The sequence below is a fragment of the Kogia breviceps genome, chromosome 3, assembly GCF_026419965.1.
Source record: "Kogia breviceps isolate mKogBre1 chromosome 3, mKogBre1 haplotype 1, whole genome shotgun sequence".
In the NCBI taxonomy this organism is placed as follows: domain Eukaryota; kingdom Metazoa; phylum Chordata; class Mammalia; order Artiodactyla; family Physeteridae; genus Kogia; species Kogia breviceps.
The window spans coordinates 87,131,879-87,146,400 of NC_081312.1; the positions used below are offsets into that span (position 1 = coordinate 87,131,879).

The 14,522-nt window shown below is 45.7% G+C and overlaps 2 protein-coding genes across 19 annotated transcripts in view; one reads left to right on the forward strand and one right to left on the reverse strand.

Annotated features, from left to right (window-relative positions):
- Positions 1 to 441: 441 nt before the first annotated feature.
- Positions 442 to 13,537, reverse strand: ZSCAN29 (zinc finger and SCAN domain containing 29). 9 transcript variants are annotated; one of them, XM_059059362.2, is made up of 6 exons: positions 12,682 to 13,537; positions 11,701 to 12,138; positions 11,009 to 11,213; positions 8,345 to 9,040; positions 5,324 to 5,791; positions 442 to 3,888 (listed from the first exon to the last, which is right to left on the reverse strand). In XM_059059362.2, exons 2-6 carry the CDS (start codon positions 12,013 to 12,015, stop codon positions 3,020 to 3,022), a joined length of 2,553 nt encoding a protein of 850 aa, XP_058915345.1. In that variant the 5' UTR covers positions 12,016 to 12,138; positions 12,682 to 13,537; the 3' UTR covers positions 442 to 3,019. The 9 variants fall into 9 exon arrangements, with proteins under 9 accessions (XP_058915345.1, XP_066885229.1, XP_066885230.1 ...); XM_067029128.1 differs by having other exon boundaries at positions 12,641 to 13,537; XM_067029129.1 differs by having other exon boundaries at positions 13,050 to 13,526.
- TUBGCP4 (tubulin gamma complex component 4) overlaps positions 13,117 to 14,522 on the forward strand; it is a 56,454-nt gene continuing 55,048 nt past the window's right edge. For 6 of the 10 annotated variants that reach the window (XR_010839675.1, XR_010839676.1, XM_067029138.1 and 3 more), the window contains exon 1: positions 13,141 to 13,500. Coding sequence is in view for 4 of the 10 variants with exons in the window: in XM_067029134.1 (XP_066885235.1) it covers positions 13,423 to 13,500 (78 nt within the window). In the remaining 6 variants the exon portion in view is untranslated. Of the gene's footprint in view, positions 13,501 to 14,522 lie in introns of all 10 variants that reach the window. The other 4 variants (XR_010839672.1, XR_010839673.1, XR_010839674.1 and 1 more) reach the window with 1 other exon arrangement.

A 14,522-nucleotide genomic window follows, 5' to 3' on the forward strand; every position in this document is an offset into this window, starting at 1 on the left:
CACAACTTCTTTATCCATTCATCTGTCGATGGACACTTAGGTTGCTTCCATGTCCTGGCTATCGTAAATAGAGCTGCATGAACATTGTGGTACATGACTCTTTGAATTATGGTTTTCTTGCCCTATTCCTTTTGCACATTCTCTTCATCTGGAGGTTGGAGGGCTGGTCCTGGGTCTTTTAAAATTGACTCATTCTCCATGCCCAGTTATGATGGGTCCCGATGGATATGGATACAGATACTAAGGAAAGATTTTCATTTCTATTTTACCACATTCTAATTTGTTTTTCAGCCTAGAACATAAAGATTCAGACAAGCATACTTGTAGTAACCCCACACAGGCAGCCAGAAAAAGCAGGTAAAGATTTATCTTTTCCTACCAGCAACAACGTAATTATAATTTGCATATATACATTAAAAAAAAACACCTAGAGAACCACTGGACATTTTATAGATAGAATTTTTATTAACATGGTATCCCTGAGAGGCAGATTAAGGTGTAAACACTGTTCTGCTTTACAGAAAGGGAAATGGAGGCAGGCTGACTTACACATAAGACATCTGGAACCAGAATTTGTATCTGTTGGTACCAAAACCAGTGCTTTTCCCACAAGACTATACATAGATATACTGAAGACAATGATCTCTCATTTTTTAAAAAACACTATAGCACACTTCCAAAACTATCTCAGATCCCGAGGCATTGCTTTAGACTTGTGTTTCTTGTATCTTCCTGTCTGCTTAGGCAACATAATTGAGACACCATCTCCCCTTAATTTGTAAGAGTTAGGAATTAGGAAATTCCCTCAGCACCAGAACCCTAATTAATCTTTCATCTACAACAGTAAGCTATGGATTTTAAAAAATTCTACCTCCCCACTTCTCTCTCAGAACTCATTCCCAACTCATTTCTTTTTTTTTTTTTTTTTTGGTTTGTTTGTTTGTGGTACACGGGCCTCTCACCGCTGTGGCCTCTCCCATTGCGGAGCACAGGCTCCGAACGCGCAGGCTCAGCGGCCATGGCTCACAGGCCCAGCCGCTCCGCGGCATGTGGGATCTTCCCGCACCAGGGCATGAACCCGTGTCCCCTGCATCAGCAGGCGGACTCTCAACCACTGCACCACCAGGGAAGCCCCCAACTCACTTCAATGTGACTAATGATGCAGCTACTTATCCCAGGCCTTGGCCATCACTCACGTTCTTCTTTCCTCTGAACTGCCCATTGAAGTATCTTCTTAAGATACTGGTTGCTGACCTTCGTCTCCCATAGGAGCTAGTCCCCTAAGACTCTCATCCTTCCTCCCCAGCCAGTCAGCTGTTTCCTTGTCAGTAAGCACAGCACAGTACCTGATTTACTCTGGAGGATGGGAGCCCATCTCCTGATCTGCCTGGCACTCCATGTTTTAGCTGAGGCAAGTCCCTCTCTGCCTTCTGCACGGCCCATATCTTGCTACCCCTCCAATTTTGTGCTACTCCAAGCTTTGTCTAACCTTCCTTACAGTCTGTCCTTTGCCCTCTGCTCCCTTGCTCCCCAGTTTTCCCATTTTTCACCCATTCAGCACTCAGTTTTGCAACGAGTTTTGGAAAGTTCATCCCACCCAGTAACCCTCCCTCTGAGCACTTCCTGCTTCATGAAGCCTTCCTGATTAAAGAGAAGAAAATACCTCTCAAATTTTTTCCAAACTCTAATGCATTAGACCTTAAGTTTTATGCATAGTGTTACTACCTAGCTTTCTAGATTTCTCTAAAACTGTTGCAGCTATTTGTCCATGTCAAATATGGACATGTCAAATTTGTCCATGTCAGTGTCATCTGTTTTAGGTTGTAAGAAAGAGGACAGGGTCTGTCCTTTTGTGCTGTACCTGCTCATCATACTGCTATGAAAATGTGGGCAATTAATTCAATACTATTTGATCATAAAGATCAGAATTACACTTGCATTTGAAGAGCTGCTTTTAAAAGTAGATGTATACAGTTGACTATGTGTATGTGTGTGTGTGTAAGTATCGTCAACTCCACTGACCAAAGATAATCTGTCCTCCTTACCATTAGGGTAAAGAGTTGTTGGCACAAAGTGGTCTGTTTTCCCAGTCCGTGGGAATGTGGCAAGTGGCCTCTGCACACCGCAGGTCAGTATTACCTCCACAGGCTGCACGACACTAGCCCAGGTGTTTAGAGTGTGTGGAATACGGACAATTCCCTCTTGGCAGTTCTAACTGCTTTCCCTGTCACTGCATCCAACTGGCTTGCTCTTTAAGCTTCTGGACCACAAGGGACACATGAAATTCAGATGAGATGGACCAGAAAAAAAAAAAATCACACCAGACGCTGTAAACACAGTATTTTTCTATTCCAAAGCTTCTAGGGCTTGGAAGAAACTAGGAAATCCAGGGTTCACACCTCAATATTTATACAAGGTTTACATTGTTTCCCCATAAAGCACACCTAGGTTCTTGACAAAATGACTTATAGATCAGAACCAAATTGAACACTTAAACTCTCCTTCTTTAGGTAAAATAAGAGTATGTGTGACAAATATGTCATTCTGAGCACAGGGTTAAGTGAGCAGGAAAACTCATTCTTTTTTGCATTTCCATTGCTATATAAAGAGCTACACCCATTCAATGAGAATTCTCAGTACTTCTCCATGAAATGCTGCTGTGATGGGTTTTTCTAGTTGAAATGCAGTTTATAACAGGATGAGTAAAGGGTGCACGTCAAACTCATAGGATCTATTACTGTGTCCTCTATTAAGGGAACAACATAGGCACTGAGAGGGAAAGGTGTTACCGCCAATAAAGGCAAGGAGAGGGAATGAAATCTTCCTTTCATTCTTAAGATGCTTTGGGAATTTGACTCTAGATCCAGGAGAAACACAGGAACAAACAGTGGGGTAAATTCTAGAGTATTTCCTAAACTAGTCAGGCACAGATTAGGAGATGGATCTCACTATTGGAGGACTTTTCTAAACAATTTCAATACATGTAGTGAGACTGTTTTCTTCATAGATCCTCAGGGGCTTACTTAGGGGCTGGCTGTGAGAGAAGTTTTTCTCGTGTGTGGATCTCTCGGTGCTTATTAAGAGCAGAGCTTTTACTGAAGCACTTGCCACAGTCATGACACCCATAGGGTTTCTCTCCTGTGTGGGTTCTGTGGTGTGCACGTAAGTCAGAACTCTTACTGAAACTCTTCCCACAGTCAGGACACACATGGGGTCTCTCTCCTGTGTGTATCCTTCGATGTGCACTAAAATGAGAACTGTTATTGAAGCTTTTCCCACACTCTTCGCACTGATAGGGCTTTTCTCCTGTGTGGGTTCTCTGGTGAATGATAAGGCTTGAGCTCTGGTTGAAGCGTTTTCCACACTCACCACACTGATATGGTTTCTCTCCTGTGTGGATTCTTCTATGGGTGATGAAATTTGAACTGTCACGGAAGCTTTTCCCACAGTCAAGACATTTATAAGGTTTCTCTCCAGTGTGGATTCTCCGGTGTCTAATGAGGCGTGCACTCCGACTGAAGCTTTTCCCACAGTCAGCACATTTATATGGATTTTCTACTTGAGGGGATATCTGATGCATGAGATGGGAGTTTGGACCAAAGCTTTTGCCATATCTGAGATATTTATAGGGTCTCTCCCCGAAGTAAGGTCTCTGATGACTTAGAACTTTACCTAAACTCCTCTCTGGGAATGTTGGTTTTCCTCTTCTCTCCCCTGGGGTCTTCTCCCACTGTCTTCCTGATCTACATTCACTCTCAATGCCTTTACCTTGATTAAGATGCCGGGGAATTTTCCTCTCAGACCTTGCAAGTAACGTCCTGTGTAGTTGTACTTCCTCAGCAATATCCCGTTTTAGATTCTCTTCATTCTCAAATCCAGCCTCAAAACCTGACATAAGAATAGAATTTTAAAAGTTATGTTTTCTCAATTGTTATGTACCAGGGTAAAGCAAGTGTCACATTAGATGATTAAATTTAAAAATTAGGGAGCTCTACATCCCAAATAACTACCATCTGTTAAAATTCCGATGTTTTACTTCTCTAATGGAATCAATGCTCTGTGGAACACACTTAAAGAATGCTGATCTAAAGAACTTTTGGGGGCTTCCCTGGTGGCGCAGTGGTTGAGAATCCGCCTGCCGATGCAGGGGACACGGGTTCGTGCCCCGGTCCAGGAAGATCCCACGTGCCACGGAGTGGCTGGGCCCGTGAGCCATGGCCGCTGAGCCTGCGTGTCCGGAGCCTGTGCTCCACAACGGGAGAGGCCACAACTGTGAGCGGCCCGCGTACAGAAAAAAATTTTTTTTTTAAATAAATAAATAAAGAACTTTTGGAAAAGGAATTTATCAAATGCCCAAGCACTGTGGTAGGTGCTTCACTGTGGTACTTCATTTACATCAACCTTATGAGGTAGGTCTTAACATATGAGCAAATTTACAGGATTAAGTAACTTACTCTAAGGTACTCAACTAATAAACAACATAGTCTAGATTCACATATATATGTGTGACTCCAAAATCAGAATAATTTTTCTCACAAGAAGGGAAGCCATAATGAAGTTTTGGGGTTCTTTTTCTTAAACAGTAGCTGAGATTCAAAGGATCAGTTCCCTCAGAAATCTCAGACTTTTACATAAGTGTGTCTGAAGAAAGAGGTTATCAGGTTTTCATATATGTGAATAAAGCAAGCATACAGCTGGTTTACAAACTGAAACTAGAAAAAACAAATGAGAATGAACTTTAAAAATCAACTTCATTGGGCTTCCCTGGTGGCATAGTGGTTGAGAGTCCGCCTGCCGCTGCAAGGGACGTGGGTTCGTGCCCTGGTCCAGGAGGATCCCACAGGCCGTGGAGCGGCTGGGCCCATGGGGCCGTGGCCACTGGGCCTGCACGTCAAGAGCCTGTTGTCCGCAACAAGAGAGGCCGCAGCGGTGAGGCCCGCGTACCGCAAAAAAAATCAACTTCATCCATCTATGGGTATATGACATGCTACTTGGGAAATGTACGCTTTCAGATTCCCTGCTAGGTAAACTGCCTAGTAACCTAGCAGGTCACATGCAGATGATGGCTAATTTACAAAGTCTGCAGCCATCTCAGATTGATGCTGTAGTGTGAGGAGGCAGGTCAAGTGAATAGGGGATATAAACTAGCTGCTTTATAATAGACAGGAAACATGGAGAAGAGAGAAGGTGGTCACAATAAGAATCCATGAGAGCTGAGTGTAGAGGCTACTTCTGGTCTTCAATCTCATGATTTTTCTCCTAAATCCCACTGCCTTCCCTCTGCTATTTGCTATTTCTACATTAAGAAGTAAAAGGATCTTACCACTGGGGCTCTGAAATAAGACTGGAGCACGGGTCATAGCCTCTGGGGGTACCTCGGTATCCTCTTCATCATCTTCAGAATCTTCTTCTATGGCCTCATCTGCTTCCTCGGCTTGCTTCTGGGCTTCGGCCTCACTGGTCTCCTGGGTGGGACACAAGGCTGCCTCCTCTTCCCGGCCATCACTGGGCAGGGCAGCACCCCGGGCACTCACCAAAGCATCCATCTCTTCAAAGAAGGGACAGGTCTCTGGTGGTTGGCCATTCTTGACCTTCCGATAGCTGGTGTGGAGGCTTTTAAACTTCGTCCGACATTGCTCTGGTGTCCTAAGGAAGCCATATTCCCATAACCGCTCAGCCACTGCTCCATACAACTGGCTGTTGCGGTGGCAGTTCTGGAGGGCTTCATAAAACTGAGTCTCACTAAGAATTGCAAGGTAGGTCTTTGTCTCTTCATAGCCCCAGTGTACACCTGCCACCAGAAGAGAAATTTCAGCACCATTTAATCCAGGGCTTTATAGTCTCAATTCCTCAGTCCTATCATCTGCATCATGAAAAATCACCTAAGCTCGGGTTCCTAGGTGAAAAAGTAAAAACACCTCATGTTTTCAAAATCAATACAAACTCTCAGAATGTTTTGCATCTCTACATCCTATATCAATTTCACAGAGATCTTTATTCCTACATTCTGTTCAAAAGAGGCCTTTCCACCTTATCACTGTAACAATCATTATGTACACTGAGGCAGGTGTACAGAATGCATTTCCCCATTCTTCCGGTAGTTCTGGAATTCTGATCCTAATTAGAAAATAACTGGTATGGGGAAGAAGACCCACAATCAGTCACTGTAAGCCATGAGCCATCCCTAAATTCTCTGATCAATCTTTTTCTACCAGTCCTACTTCCTTATGAATTAAGTTTCCCATAGAATGACTCAAAATCCCAAGTAAGAGTCTCGTTCAGAATCACACTGCTGCTTAATCCAATCCCTTTTACGGCCCTTCTTCACTTGCCACAATCTCAAAAAAAAGGCCAGCCCAGCAATAGCAAAGACCTGAAGAGTACAAGATAAGAACCTGTAGTCATGCACCTTCTTAGGAGCGAAGGAGTAGCAAAGCCAGAAAGAGGAAGGAAGCACAGCAGATAGCATCTTCTGGCCTGAACTCTGCTAATGCTGCAGGCCACCCCAACTTGGGCAGTACTTCTTCAGGATGACTACAGGCTCTGCTCCCTGAAGGTACCCAAGGGAGAGGGAAGGGAGATTCTAAGAGCCTTCCTCCCCCTTGAGAGCTAGCTGGAGATTACATTGCTTCCATTACCCTCCAGTCACTGCAAGTGAAGCAGCTAGCACATGTGCCATGTTTGTGATTTACCGAAATTTATTCCAGTGACAAAATGGGGGAAAAAAAATTTTTTTTTTTTAAATTTAGGCCATGCAGCATGCAGGATCTTAGTTCCTAGACCAGGGATAGAACCCATGCCCCCTGCAGTGGAAGCTCAGAGTCCCAATCACTGGATCACCAGGGAAATCCCAAAAATTTTTTTAAAAAAGGAAAAGGAGGGGTTTCCCTGGTGGTACAATGGTTAAGAATCTGCCTGCCAATGCAGGAGACATGGGTTTGAGCCCTGGTCCAGGAAGATACCACATGCCGTGGAGCAGCTAAGCCCGTGCGCCACAACTACTGAGCCTGCGTGCCACAACTACTGAAGCCCACGTGCCTAGAGCCCGTGCTCCATAATGCGAAGCCACCGCAATGAAGAGTAGCCCCCTAGGGCTTCCCTGGTGGCGCAGTGGTTGAGAATCCGCCTGCCGATGCAGGAGACACGGGTTCGTGCCCTGGTCCGGGAGGATCCCACATGCCGCGGAGCAACTAAGCCCGTGAGCCATGGCCGCTAGGCCTGCGTGTCCGGAGCCTGTGCTCCGCAACGGGAGAGGCCACAACAGTGAGAGGCCCGCATACCGCAAAAAAAAAAAAAAAAAAAAAAGAGTAGCTCCCGCTCGTTGCAACTAAAGAAAGCCCATGTGCAGCAACGCATACCGCAAAAAAAAAAAAAAAAAAAGAGTAGCCCCGGCTCGTTGCAACTAAAGAAAGCCCATGTGCAGCAACGAAGACCCAATGCAGCCAAAAATAAATAAATTTATTTTAAAAAGGAAAAGAAAAAATCCAAGACAGAAGAAGACTAGAACACAACAAAAGTAACAACACATATAATAAAACATGGAAGGGACACATAACTGTTCCCAGTGGAACTGCAACTCTGGAGTAGTCCTGCTGCTGTGCCACATTTTACAGTTAAGGACGCAAACTGTGAAATGGTCAGATAGCTGTGCGAGGTCACCCAGCTGATTAGTGGTCAGGGTTAGATACGAAGTCTCCTGATTCATACTTGGTGCTCTTCCCATAGCAACATGGTTGTACAAATTACATCAACAGTAATAAGTGATATTTTAAAATGGTTCCATAGGCAAATAATATTTCAGCAGAGTGTTAAGCAAGGTTTCTTGCTGCAAGACTTCTTAGTCCTGTTAAAATGCCAATGTGTGTTGCAGATCTCACAGAGGAAACAAAATGTTTCCCCAACTTTGGGCAGTCCTTCACTATGCTCTTCTAAGTAAAAAGGAACACATAATAAACTGACCTTGAGTTTGGAGAAGTAAAGATAAAACACCAGTTCATATTAGATGCTCAACAAATATTAGTTCTCCTTAAAGATAATACAGTACCAAGTTTTTCTCAGCCTTCAGTGATTTTATAATCAGGAAAAAATATTTTAAGAAAGAAATGGAAGGAATGATACTCCTTTTCAGGAGTCTCTTGAATTCTCTAAGTGTGTTTCTTTAAAATATCTAAAATTATTCTCTACTATTAGCTCACTGATTTTCCCACAAAAGAATGAAATACACAACTGAGAAGTGCCTCTGTTCTCTAAGTGACAAAGCTGGCAGGTGACATTAAGCTTCCTGACTCCACATCCAGCCTCGTAACTCCTGTCTAATCCTAAAACCCCAAGAAGAAAAGCTTACCACTTGGGCTTCGGAAAAGGACAGGTGTGGTGGAGCTGTCGGGGTCCTGGGGGGTGGCCTCCTGGCCCACTTCCTCACTGTCAGACTCTTCAGCCATGGCATCTTCTCCCTCCTTATGCTGCCAGTCCTGTTGCTCTGCCTCCTCAGTCTCAGCATCACTGCCCACCAGGCCAGAGTGAGAGGCTGCCTCCTCCAGCCCATTACTGGGCAGGGCAATGACCTGGGCACTCATCAAGGCTTCCATCTCTTCAAAGAAGGGGCAGGTCTCAGGTGGGTGGCCACTCTTGACTTTCCGATAGCTCTTCTGGAGACCTTTGAACTTGGTTCTACACTGCTCCAGGGTCCGGAGGAATCCATACTCCCGGAGCCGCTCAGCCACAGCCCCATACACTTGGCTGTTTCGATGACAGTTTCGGAGAGCCTCGTAAAACTCAGTTTGACTGAGAATGGCGAGGAGAGTTCTGGTCTCTTCATAGCCCCAGTGCACACCTGCCACCTTCTCATCCTCAAAGCCCCAGTGATCCTGTTCCACCCAGCTTCTTCTCTCTCTCCTGGATGGTAACACATCAGCATGCATTCGTTTGTCTCCTGTGTGACTGCCTCTTGGGAGTTCCTTCTCCTTGGAGCCCAGATCTGGGATCCATGGCTCTCCTTGCTCCAACTTGGAGACCACACTGGATTTAGGAAATGGAAATCCTGCTTGCAGGGAAGCAAACAAAGGATATCATAGTTTGGACTGATCATAAAAAAACATCTCTGAGTTCAGACCTGCCTTTTTTATCCAAGAGGCTTATAAAGTAAAGTATCTAAGAAAATATTTTCAGAAAGTTCAATGGGTTGAAGAAAGTGGGGGAAAAATACATGAAACCTCAAAAAATGAAAATATTTTATTTTCCAGAGCAGGGTGACAAGAGAGGAAAACGTTCTGTTGTGTGTTCAGAGCAGATAATTCTGTTCCAAGTCGCTCCCTAGCTCTCCTAACCACTTGTAGGCAGGTCCTGCACTGCTGGAAACAGTCATCTCCTGCCTCCTACATAGGTGACCAATGTGGGGGTTAATCCAAGTACAGCTCGTAGCAGGCCCTCTGGATCCACGGTTCCTCCACATCTGCAGACTTACCCAACCACAGTACTGTAGTAATTACTATTGAAAAATATCCATGTATAAGTGGACCCACACAGTTCAAACTCACGTTGTTCAAGGATCAGCTGTAGTTCTCTACTTGGGGCCAGAGAATTAAACTCAGAGTGATTTCAAGGGGGAGACTGTCTTCAACTCTTCCATTTCCTTCACACTGAGTCACAAAGTTCTAAAGGTTTTTCCCTTAGTATATCCTTTATTCCTACTGCTACCATCCAAGTCTAGACCCCCTTACCTTCTCACACCTGGGTAACTGCAGCAGTCACTGTCCTACCTACCTCCAGGCTCTTGCTTCCTCAGCTCACATGCTATTTGTATTGCCAAACCTTAACCTGAGTGGTTACCAGGCATGGCCCGTTCAAAGCAGACTCCTCTCTCCAGAACACAGCACACGTTTATTCACTCTGTGCCTTTCCTTTAACTCCCTCCCTTCTATCGAAATTTAACCCATCAGTGCCCCCATGAAGCCTTCCCTACAGCCTTCCATCGTCTCCCACTCTGCCAAACCCCTACTGTACTCACACAATTGAGTAACAAGTCATTGTTTGGCACTGTTTCAGTACAGTTCAGTTCAGCACATATTTATGTTCACTTTTGTGTTCTCAAACATATTATAGGCTTTTTGAGGATAGGCACCTTTTCTCATTGCAGAGTACCCTGCAAGGTGTTGAGCACATGGTAGGTGTTCAAAACTGATTAATTCTGCAAGTCTGTGTGTGCAGTTGAGGGATTGCATCTGGATGACTAAACAGAGACCACTACCAGACTGGCTGAGAAGGCTAGCATCTTGGATGATAAGATCAGAATTCAAAACAACCTCAACAAGTTAAAGAAGTGATCAAAGAAAAAAACACACAAAATGGAGTCCTGCAGAGTACAAAGAAGAAAAACAAGTTCCACAAAATCGTTTAAGAACTAGGCACAAAGACAATGGGGAAAACTCTAAGAGACTGGGGAGTATGAAGTGAACGACAATCATCAGTTGGAAAGAAAGTGTAGTGAAATTCTGAAGTAAAATTCTTACTCTGCCTCTACCTACCAGACGCTCACTGGGATAATATATATAATTTAATTCTCCACAATTAACATGCTATTTGGAGAACTTCAAAGTTTCCAAGGGAGAGTAACAAAAACTTAGGAGGTCTGAAGAATGGAGCTTCTGGGGATAAGCAGAAAGAAACAAATATAGTTTAATATGGAGAAAGAAAATGACTAAAAGGAAAATGTGCTTTCCAGTATAGACAAGAATTTTTATCTAGAAAATACTGACGTAGTGCCATCGTTACCAGGAGGAAAGAAATTCCAAGTTCTGGAAAAACTAGCGAGCCATCCTCTGGCAGACTTATCAAAAGAGGAAATATAAGAATTGCAGCAGAGAGCTAAACTACATGCCTGCAGGAGGTCCCCAACAACTGCATACTCTATTTCCACTCATTCCTGAAATCCCTTTCCCACTCACTACTCCCAACCCTACTTCCCAATTTAGAATGGCATCCTATCTTCCCATATAAGTCTACTCCTCACCGCTCCTTTGAAAAGGTCTGAGCTTCTCCTTTGGGTTCATCTGCTCCTGTGGTCCCAGGTCTGGGTTTCTTGCCCTCTCTTTCTTGGGTACGCCCCTGGGCTGGGGTTCCACTGACTCCTGCCGAACACTTAATAACTCTCGTGATGATTTCAGGAGTGTCATCTTCTCCAAGCGCACTTCCTGCCCCTTCACAGAGACTGTGACCTAGAAACAACCCCCATGAATTGTCACTGCAAGGTCATAAATGAGGGGTATTCCCAGAGGAGATTATTTATTACCCCAAAAGAAATCATCCTTTTGGGACATGGCTAGGGTTGGGGTGGGGGGTGGTTAATAGTGAACAAGGGTCTATTTCTTAGTCCATTACTGTTAGCTTAGAGCAGCTGGAACTACAAAAGAAAAAGATCAAAATAGTAAACCCGACTCCAGGCTAAAAAATAACTCCCATTTCTTCCTTATTAAGTAAAAAAACTATGAAACTATGAATAACTCGTTATGATGCCTAGCAAAGGTACACCCAGGTAGCATCTCCCAATAAGTTCTATCTGAAAAAGTTACCTGTTAAAGGACCAGAAGTATAAGCATCACCAAGGGAGACTGTGCCCCATTTTAAATCTGACTGTGCCTTAATTGGGCCTTTTATCCTGCCCCTGCCCAGTCACACACTTCTGAATACCCCCTCCCTGCTCACCGAACGTCCAGGTCTTCCAGGCTCTCTTTCTAATTCTTCCACCAGAGCCACTGCCTCCTCTCCACTTTCTGGACATTGCTTTTGTACCCATTTCTGGATCTCCCCAGGTAAGACGGTCAGGAACTGCTCTAGCACCAACAATTCTACAATCTGCTCCTTGGTGCGCACCTCCGGCCTTAGCCACCGACAGCAAAGTTCCCAGAGTTGGCTGAAAGCTTCCCGGGGCCCAGCTACCTCCTGGTAATGAAATCTCCTGAAGCGCTGTCGGAAGGTCTCAGAGTTAGTGCCATTCCCTCTCAGGGTGGGTTTGGCCATCGTTCACAGCAGAAAGCAGCTTCCCTCCACTTAAGGGTCTAGGTTCCAGGGCTTACACCCATCTTCTCATGTCCTTGGAGAATCACCTGCAGATGAGTCTCTCTCTGTAAGAAGAGTTTCCTCCTAGGGTAGAGAGAGATGGCACTATCAGAAGGAATATACTCATATATCTAAAGTCTTGCCAGAGCTGGCCTGATTTCCCAGATGCTCCACGTAGCACCAACTTCAGGACAGCAAGCCAAAACTGAGCATGAAGGTGAGAGACTATTCAAAAGCTGCATTTCTGGGCGACTTCCAAGGCAGCTCGGGTAAGCAGCAAAGAATAGAAAGTACTGTTTGTTCCTCTTCCACCTCCCCCAAATCTGACCCATTGCGCTCCCCCGACCAGTGTAGCATAGTGTGTTCGAACCATATAGGAGCTCGAGAGGTTCTAAAGGCATGTCACCATCCTGCTGAAGGCAACAAAAAGCCTCTGTCCAGCGGGTCGCAGCTGATCTCCCCCAGTACCTCCGCCGTCCTTCCCCGGGCCCTCTCCGTCAGCCCCGCCCCCTCGAACTCCACCACTACCAATTCCCACCCCAAACAAAAATCAAGTACTGAATACTGGGTCTTTGTTCTCCCTCACAGCAGAAGTAACCGCTCAGTAAATAGCCGGGAACTACTGACTGGAAACCTCGCGCATTGAGAGAAGTTGGTTTGGGCTCCGGAAGCGAGGGCCGGGTGGGCTTGGGGAGAGTCCCACTGAGTTGGTGGAGAGTGGGAGTCCGAAGGGGCAGTAGTCATGGGTCTCCTGAGGACGAGCTCGGATGCTGGCCAGGCGCTCCGAGGGCTGCAAGGTTCGCGGGTGCGGGGTTCCGGCCTCTTTGTCTTCTCTCCCTCCGGCCAGGTCACTTTTGAAAGCCGTCGTGAGCCCCTCCAGGGGCCTCCGACCGGGCTAAGCGCCCTGAGAGCACCCTCCAACCCACCCCTGGAAGCTTCTCCCTCTCGGGCTGTCGCTCAACCCACTCGCATTTCTGACTGCGGGCTAGCCTCACCCACTCGGGGTAGGGCTCCAGCCCGGGTTCTCCAGCCTTCCAGTCCAGCTCCCAAACCGGAAGTCCGAGCGGGCGACCCGGGCGCTGGAGGCGCATGCGCAAGGGAAGCTCCCGCGACTCCTGCGGAGCACCCGCTAGAGCCAGCGAGTGGGCCCAGGCGGGCACGGCTCACTTCCGGGACGCGGCGCGCCGACCCCTTCCCGGCTTCCCGTCAGCTCTCCTCAGCAGTAGTCTCGGCGGCTACAGTCAGGAGGAACTTCCCGTCCCGGGGTCCTGTGCGCGTGTAGAGGAGGGAGCGCTCGCCTCTTTGGTCGTCTGGTGAGGCTCTGGAGGAGGGTGCGACGTATATAGGGACTCGAGGTCCGCCGTGGGAATGATCCACGAACTGCTCTTGGCTCTGAGCGGGTATCCAGGGTCCATTTTCACCTGGAACAAGCGGAGTGGCCTGCAGGTACTGTTCGCCTCAGAGCGCGGGAACTAGCGAGAGCGGAATGGGTGGAGCGAGCTAGTGCCAAGGGGAGGAGTCTGAGGGACCGAGAAGGCGGGGCTTGCAGGGACAGAGGCGTGTGGGGCTTGTCTCTGGGCAAGTAACCGGAGGGCTCAGTAATTGTATGTGCTTTTGAACTGAGTTTTGAAAGCGAGTCCAAATACTTAGTGCCTGACACACAATAAGGGTTCAGCCAGTTTTGTTGCACGAAAAAGTGAGAGTGTTTCCCTTATTACTCCTCGCCCGGGAAATTTCTGCACTAGGAGAATTTGGAGGGGGGCCTTCATGTAACCAGGAATGTGTGAGGGGGAAGGGCTATGTGCTATATGCTTTATCTCATTTAATGTTCACAACCACCTATCTCCATTTCAGAGATTAACTCCCGATGTCAGGGATCACGAAGCGATTAGCAAACTTGGTCTTGAACCCAGTTTGTTTGGTTTTTTTTGTAGACTTTTTAATGATGGCCATTGTGACTGGTGTAAGTGGTATGTCACAGTAGTTTTGATTTGCATTTCTCTAATAAGTAGGGATGTTGAACATCTTTTCACATCTAAAGGGTATTTTAAAAATAATAGTGTCCTCTATGTATATATAGAGTTTATTGCTGTTATTACCACTGAACATAATCTGCATTCGTTATTGGTGGTGGGATTGAAACAAAATACAAATCTGATATATTTTAAGATTTAGGAGTGATTTTAACCAGTTTACTTAGATTTAAAGATGAGAAAACTGAGGCAAAGTGAAGTTAAGCTACTTGTGAAAGTCAAAGCTAGTAAGTGATGAGGCAGAAACTCAAATCCATGCCTTTGTTATTTTATTTCCTTATATTTTGACTGATGGGTTATTTAGATTTATATTGTTTAATTTCCAAGTATTTGGAGGGGTTTTTCTAGATATATTAATGATTTCTAATTTAATTACATTATAGTTAGAGAACAAGCTCTGTCAGATTTCAAATTTTCAAAATTTTGTTGAGCCTT

Bases quoted from the DNA above. Each gene is read 5' to 3' on its own strand.
- ZSCAN29 (XM_059059362.2), bottom strand. From the start codon at position 12,015: ATGGCCAAACCCACCCTGAGAGGGAATGGCACTAACTCTGAGACCTTC. The intron at 5,792-8,344 runs GTAAGCTTTTCT...TTCTGGTGGCAG, and splicing joins CCTTTTCCGAAGCCCAAGTG to GTGTACACTGGGGCTATGAA. The intron at 3,889-5,323 runs GTAAGATCCTTT...TTCTTATGTCAG, and splicing joins CTTATTTCAGAGCCCCAGTG to GTTTTGAGGCTGGATTTGAG.